Source organism: Daucus carota, chromosome 3 (assembly GCF_001625215.2).
Source record: "Daucus carota subsp. sativus chromosome 3, DH1 v3.0, whole genome shotgun sequence".
NCBI lineage: Eukaryota > Viridiplantae > Streptophyta > Magnoliopsida > Apiales > Apiaceae > Daucus > Daucus carota.
In genome coordinates this window covers 61,130,229-61,138,199 of record NC_030383.2, presented here as the reverse complement: position 1 = coordinate 61,138,199, position 7,971 = coordinate 61,130,229, and the positions used below count along the sequence as shown (strand labels likewise).

At 31.7% G+C, this 7,971-nt stretch overlaps 2 protein-coding genes across 2 annotated transcripts; one reads left to right on the top strand and one right to left on the bottom strand.

Annotated features, from left to right (window-relative positions):
* Positions 1-859: 859 nt before the first annotated feature.
* Positions 860-2,313, bottom strand: LOC108214696 (uncharacterized). The gene has a single exon (XM_017386843.2). The coding sequence runs from the start codon at positions 2,256-2,258 to the stop codon at positions 1,089-1,091; it is 1,170 nt and encodes a 389-aa protein (XP_017242332.2). The 5' UTR covers positions 2,259-2,313; the 3' UTR covers positions 860-1,088.
* Positions 2,314-5,279: 2,966 nt separating this feature from the next.
* On the top strand, positions 5,280-6,440 carry LOC108211436 (uncharacterized). Its single transcript, XM_017383038.2, has one exon. It carries the CDS (start codon positions 5,280-5,282, stop codon positions 6,438-6,440), a length of 1,161 nt encoding a protein of 386 aa, XP_017238527.1.
* The last annotated feature ends 1,531 nt before the right edge of the window (positions 6,441-7,971 follow it).

Here is a 7,971-nt window from a genome sequence, read left to right as displayed (position 1 = left end):
CTCCTGCAGAACTCTGATAACAGAACAGCACGAATGATTCTAGATTCTACAGACAAAGTTAGGAGGGGACTCATTTTTCAGCCACAACAAGAGACTCGAATCCCATCTTATTCACGGAGATACCCGTCAGATTCAAGATTTTCTTCCTGCACAGCACACATGTCACTTATAGGCGAAACCCAACCCCCCCCCCCCCCCCCCCCCCCAGGGGTTTCAATTCAACAATTTCATCCATCGGCTTCTTCAAAAGTTCACTAGGTTGGAGTAACTAGCACACAATGTGTCCGTAAGAAACCCCGGTTTTTTGAAGTGAATTTATAACAAGGAAGAACATTGTGCATCAAAATAGTTTAGAAGTTCCATGATATACGCCTCCAAGTAGTAACCATCTATCTCTTTTTCAATTAAAAGCAAACTTCTGAATAAATCATAGCCTAGCATTTTTTTTATTGTCCAACCTCTGATACAGCATATAAAGTTTTTATTAAATAGCATAACGTGAAGTGCCAACTGCCAACAAAAGCAATACAATTGAGCTTGGGCATGATGATATCAGTGGGGTTACATACTAACAAATTTGGTCCTTTGAGGGTTATAATCAAATATATGGTTTTTTAAATGAGCAACAAGTGAATCCGGCATATGTAAAGATTCAAAGTTTCAAACTTCAAAGCCTATTATTACATTTATTACTAATACACGGATGGTGTTTGGGAGCAATGGAGGAATAATAATATCAAAATAACCAAAATAATGGGGTTTGATTATCTAGGGACATAGAATAAATGTTCTGTATATGTACATAGGTTAAAGCAGAAAATTGTGTATGTATGTGTCCGTGCATTTGAGCATATAAGAATTGAAACAAATTCAACAAACAATAAAATGAAAAACAGGAGACATAATATATTCAAGATTCAAGATTTCTCACCACATGGGAGGCAACTAAAGAGCTTGTTGGCTTTAAGTGCTTTTGCAAAACACACTGGAATATTAAACACATTCCGGTGATGGCTAGGTTTTAGTAACTACCCAGTAAACACAATTTATAAATAAACATGAAAGCTGAAATGCTGAACATAAGAATCTTAGCTTTCACCTAATTCCAGAATGCCCAGCTTACTTTGATATGCATTTAATAGTTGAGGAAGCTGTTTCTTATACTTGATTATAAACCGATTCACAAAGCTTTGATCGGTAATCATCAGAATCGAAAGTGAAAGTAAGCTTAAATCCTCGCTTATTAAACCTTTCATCTGCAGAACCTTGATAACTGAACACCTTGGAATCAATCTCGATTTTAATGAGTAAGTTAGAGCGACTGGTCTTTTAGCAATAGTCATAGACTGGAAGCCCATTTTATTCACAAGGAAATCCATCCCACTCATGATATTTTCCTCGGATAAACTCATACAGATTGGATTCTGTCTAAAAGCTGACATAATCTCATGCTCAGTCCAACCCCACCTCTTGTAAACTTCGATTTTGTGTGCCCATGTCAGGTTACTCATAGCTAATCTTACGGAGAGTGCCGCGACAAAATGAGCTCTGGACGGATCGAATTTCATTTCCAGAAGCTCGTAAACAACTGTCTTAAATCTGTCATGGTTTATGTTCATGAACCTGGGTTTTCTGTATATGATCTGACCAATATACCTCATTCCAACTCCAACTTCTTTTAATAGTTTAACATTAGGATTATCGCTCACTCGCGGGATGCCTAAAATATAAGAACCATGCTTCCTTAAAATATTAAAAATCTGTTTGTCAGAAAGAAACATACTCTTGCAAGAGTCATGAAACGGAACAAGTCGCTTATCCAAGCTGCGGTCCAAAATATAAGGTTTTGAGGCAACATCATCACTTGATGCGCCAATAGAGAAAAAGAACTTCAGTTTCGGCAAAAGGGTCACTTTAGGATTATAAGTAAGGAGCTGCGGGCATTTAGAAATTATATTTGATATCTGACTATCACTAAATCCATGGTCTCTGAAGAGGGCCACAACAGACTCAGGTTTATCTAAAGATTCAAACTTTACCCTCTTCGAGTTTGATATAGCAACTTGTGGGGATAACCCATGATTATTTATAAGGTAAGAGACAGTAAATGAGTGATTCTTGGAACCAATTTCAGGGTTTTCAATTTTGGGTGATGCATTTGTGATGGTTCTTGATACATTATCAAGAAACCTTAATTTGGAGTTGATAATATTCAGACATGAAATGATAGTTCTAGGTTTGTTGTATAAAGCAAACATTTTGCATATGAAACAAACTAAAAGGACAGAGAAGAGTGAATTGAAATCTTACGGGATTTGAGCAGAAGAACAGCAAGACTGTGATTCAGTTGCAAATCTTCCCCTAACCGAGAACTTTGTCGGGTCAAACCGATTCGAACTTATGGATGCTTAATGGTTGTTTGATTCGAGTTTTCGAGGGTTTTCCATCCAAACCGTGACACCATGTTTGGTTAACAAAATTTTATTTTGAAATTCATATCTCAAACTCAAATTTTTTATATATGTTTAGTTATATATACAAATTTTTAATAGCAAATTAACTCAAAAACTCAAAAATATACTACTCAACCAAATATTTGATATCACAAATGATACTTTAACTTGGTATTAGACTTACCTCGTTCATGATTCAAACCCATATCAACTCTGGAACCAAAGGATCTCTAAATTTGAAAAAAATAATAATATAATTATAAACATAACAAAATACTTAAATATAATACGATAATTAACCAAATGTATTCTAATTTATATTATATTTGAAAATTCTTAAATTTTATATTCATTATAGAGTACAATTCATTTGACAATATATTTTTAAAATATAAATGTTTTAAACAAATAAAATGCATTAATTTTGATATTATTGATAAAAGTTTCGTTCATGTCGCAAAGTGTGTATTACTTAATAATGAAATTTATTTAAATTTTTTCATATTATATAGAACAAATTATTAACAATATATATTATAAAAATTCGAATCAAGTCGAAGTGTTGATTAGAAATTAATTAAATTATCTGGGATTAATATCATAAATATTGGTCGGACTATATATTATAATATTATAATATTACAATATGTTTTGTTAATGGAATTACTATAAAATATCAATACTATACTATTAAAGCCGAAACATTAAAAATTTAGTTGGTCGGTACTTGGGCCAAAATATGGGCTGTCTATATAACCAAATATTCTTTTAACTTAAATATATTATCTTTTTTAATCTTACTAACTAAAAAAACTCAATCTTCTATAATAAAATCGAGTAACATAGTAATTCTCTTTTTCACTAAAACACATTATCTTTTATAGATTTTTTAACTAAAAAAATCGATTTTCTACAATTAATACGGAAAAAATTGAAATTTTGATCGGTCGGTACTTGGGTCAAAATACGGCCTGACCCCAGTCTATATAATCAATTATTCTTTTTAACTGAAATATATTACCCTTTTGTAGACTTTCTAACTAAAAAAGTCAATCTTCTGTAATAATATCGAGCAACATAGTAATTATCTTTTCCACTAAAACACATTATTTTTTTAGATGTTTTAACTAAAAAAACCGATCTTCTACAATTAGCACAGGAGATATATGTATATAAAAATATAATATTATTATATATAATTATTAATATATAATCGATGATATTTTCCAACGAATATACATTAACGTTAGTTTTAAATACTCTAATGGTCTCACTTTAAAAAAAATATTAAAACACATACTATAATATATATTATTTTTATTGTTAAAGCCGAAACATGAAAAGTTGTCAGTTGGTCGGCCGGTCAGTCGAGTTTGATAAGCTTATAATATATATTTTTATTATCTATTAACCAGAAACATTAAAAATTAGGATAGTATGATGAGTCAGTACTTGGGTTTATGCGTCTCTTTAAGTTATAATATGTTCTATACTATATTTTTTATAATGAAATATTAAAAAGTTTATTAGCTGGTTTATATCTGGATTTATAGGTTCTTAAATTATAATATATAAAAAAAACATATTTTAACAATCTCATTAAAATATATATGTTCGAACTAATTTTGAATTATCAATGGACTTAACTATTAAAAATTATTCTGCTGTTAAATAAAAAATTTATATAACCACATAATTCTATCATAATTTTATTTTCACAATAAAATTAGTTAAATTTAAAATATATACAATATAATAACAAATATTATAACAGTCCGTGCACGGCACGGGTTCTAAGCTAGTATTTTATAAAAGTTAGAGTGATTAATCTGATTTTAATAATTAAATCAATCTTGCAGAAAATTAATCAATCGAATCGGGTAGGCCTGTCAACGGAGCGAAAATCCGATCCGACCCGATCCGATCCGGGGTCATTTTAGCGGATATGGATTTAACAAAAAATAATCTGATTCGAAATGCGATCCGATAAGGAAAAATCCGATAATAAATGGGTTGGATATGGATTTAGTGTGATCCGATCCGTTTATAACCCGATCCGGTTAATAATTAATTAATTAAATATATATATATATATATATTATATAATAATATATTTTATTCCCGATAGTATTTACAGAATGTGAGTTATTAGTTAGTTATATTTAATTCAGTCACTATTGATTAACATAAACACTTACAATGGGGCTAATATGCACCAATGCAGCTTTTAAAGCTTGCTGGTCCATAATATATAGTCTCTTATGTCTTCTGCCACTCACCAGTGTCTTCTTTATTTATTTTTGATATTTACATTATTTATTTATTTGTTATGTTATTTATCTTCTAATTTTGGTATTGTTTTTTAAGATTAGATCACTGGACTTGGCCTTTCATTTTTCTTTATTTTGTTTAATGCATTCTTTGATATTGTATATAATAAATTTATTTTTATATGATTTAATACGGAAATAAATTCATTTCTACATGATAAATTCATTTTTTAGCATTCATTTCTATATGACTATATATAGTAAATGGATCGGATATCTGATCCGAGATCCATGATCTTAATAGATAGGGGCTTAAAAAATCCGATCCTAATTCGATTCAAATCCAAATCTGATAAAATAAATTGATATAGATATGGATTTAGGGAGATCCGATCCGAACCCGATCCATGTCACTAGAATCGGGTATATCAAAATGGCAATACCTGGTGGAGACGGGAGACAGTGGAGCAACAAACAAGGGGTTTTGATGGATGGCTAGGGGTTCTTCATAAGATCCATCCTCCCAGAACTACTGTGTTCCTCTGCCTAATTTACAATGCTTGCTTACTGTCACAAACCAAGAATCTCATTTCTCAAAACCATTAAAAACCATCTCACACTTTTTCAGTTCAACACATCAAGAACCCTTGCAGTTTTATCAACAGCAGATGATAAAACCCCCAAAAATGAACCAAAATACCATGACTTTACTGTCAATTACCTCAAAAAAACACTTGGGTTGTCCCCAGAAATTGCTAATTCAACTTCTTTGAAGGTAAAGCTTGGATCTTTACATGGGCCAGACTCAGTTGTGGCCCTCCTCAGAGCCCATGGATTTGATAGTACCCAACTTTCAAGAATCATCACCAGAGTGCCCAAATTGTTGGTGGTTAATGCTGATGAAATTATGGAGCCAAAGCTCAAATTTTTTGCATCTGTTGGTATTACAAATGAGGTACTTGCATCAAACCCTAATTTGTTAGAGCATAGTTTAGATAATAAGTTGATCCCATCTTATGATTTTTTCAAGAGTATGATGCTTTCGGAGAAACAGATTGGTAGTATTTCGAGATATTTTTCGTGGGCTTCTGCATCGAAGTTGCAACATTGTGTCGCCCCTAATGTTAAATTACTGAAAGAAATTGGAGTTAGTCAGAAACATATATCCTTCCTCATATGTAGAAATTCTAGGATAGTCGGCTTAGGGACTCATAAGTTCAAGGAACTTGTGGACGAGGTTGTGGCGTTAAAATTTGATCCATCGAAGGGGGTTTTTGTTCGTGCATTGGCTATAATGTTTGCGAGGACTAAATTGGTGTGGGAACAAAAGGTTGAGATTTATAAGAGGTGGGGTTGGTCTGAGCAAGACGTGTTATCAGCATTTAGATTGGATCCACATTGTATGAGTAAATCCGAGAAGAAAATCATGAGTGTGATGGATTTTCTTGTTAATAAGATGGGATTTCAGTCTACTGCAATTGCTAGAAGTCCAGTGGTGTTATCTTTGTCATTAGAACTGAGAATAATTCCGAGGTGTTCAGTATTTAGTGTTTTGCGGATGAAAGGTTTGATAAGTGAGGATTTAAGTTCATTTGCGTTCACGTTTTTGGTTCTTACAGATAATGAATTTGTCGATAAGTTTATTACCAAGTACCAAGAACAACTTCCTCAGTTATTGTCTGTCTATAAAGGTAAACATGAAATCCTGAACTTGTGAAATTCCCTCCTAAATGATTTATGATAGACTTGATCACAACAACAATCTTCAAGTCGAAAAGTCGAAGTAATGGAGCTTTGAGTTGTGGCTATATTGGAGGAGCTAATGCAAGGAGAAACAATTGTCGTGTTTATGTATTTCTTTTACTATATAAGTTATCTTCTTGCATTCCTATTTGACATCTATCATTTCCTCCATTTGACTAGCATTGGAGAAAGAAGACTGCTTGTATAATCATGGCTTTGTAGATGAGCTAATTCTATGTACTTTGTCATGAAGTTTTTTGCTAATTCTGGTTTATGATATTATCATAAACTGCCTTGGTTAATTCTCTAATTGTAGTGTCCTTGTGATGAACTTAGAAGACTGAAACTGTGTTATTAGTATTCTTCCTACACGAAGGCAGTGAAGCACAGAAAGATGGCTATTTTTTAAACATTCTTCCTGCACAAAGGCAGTGAAGCACAAAAAGACTGCTATTTTTTTGTTGCTTGTTTCGTTATTGTCTAATGGCTCTAGTATTAAACTGTTAATATTGGCTCTGTACTGCCATATGAGTTGTAAGATTGAATGTCAAATAGTGCAGTCTCTGTACTCCTATCAAGCGGTCATCTGTAGAATACCTTTGAGAAATTATTTGATCTTGAATTGGTTCTCATGTGGTCTTTGGCTGATATAGTTTCCCAGAGTGTTTCTAAGAACTTTGAGGCATGATATGGTTTTCCAGACGGTGTTTCTAAGAACCTCGTTGTTGGTGGTTGTGGGTGTGCCGTAGTTGGATCCATATTGGAAGAATTCTAGTATTTGTATCACTTTTTAGTTTGAGTTTGAATTCCGAAATTCTTGTGTTAACTTGTTAGTCATTTATGGATGAAAGCGAGCTAATTTGCAAGTTACTACTTATATGATGCAAATATGCAGAAGCAGAAGTAGTAGGGTAAGAATTGCTCAATAGTCAATAGTATGTGCATTTGGAACCTTGAAGAAAGTTTACATAATGTTTAGGTTGCAACTTTTGAAAAAAATGAGGATGGACATGGGAGAGAAGCAGAGCTGACTATATAACATGAGTGAGAAGTTATTGAGTATATAGTTAAGAAGTTACTTATTTATTGGTTACTTGCAACTTATTAGGTCTTCATTTGTCCTCATATTTATTAATATTTGACTTTTTGACGTATAATATTAAGGTCTAGAAAAAGAATAAGTTATACTTAACAAAAAAAAAACCAATTTTTATAGCAAATCAAAGTTTAGATTCTATTTTTCTACTTGATAAAACTTTTGTAAAAAATTATTTATATTTAGATATGAACTTTTTTAACACTTTAAAATATGTGTAAAAAAATCAAAAACAGTTAAAATGGGACAGAGAGAGTAATATATAATAATAAAATATTATAAAATTTTCTTTACAATGACTATATATATTTTTATGAAGTCAAATTTTAGAAATCAAAATAAATTAGCTAAAGAAGTTAGAATTTTCAAATCAACATTCTAAAATAAACCAACTTATAAATTTATAAAT

Bases quoted from the DNA above. Each gene is read 5' to 3' on its own strand.
- LOC108214696 (XM_017386843.2), bottom strand. From the start codon at position 2,258: ATGTTTGCTTTATACAACAAACCTAGAACTATCATTTCATGTCTGAAT.
- LOC108211436 (XM_017383038.2), top strand. From the start codon at position 5,280: ATGCTTGCTTACTGTCACAAACCAAGAATCTCATTTCTCAAAACCATT.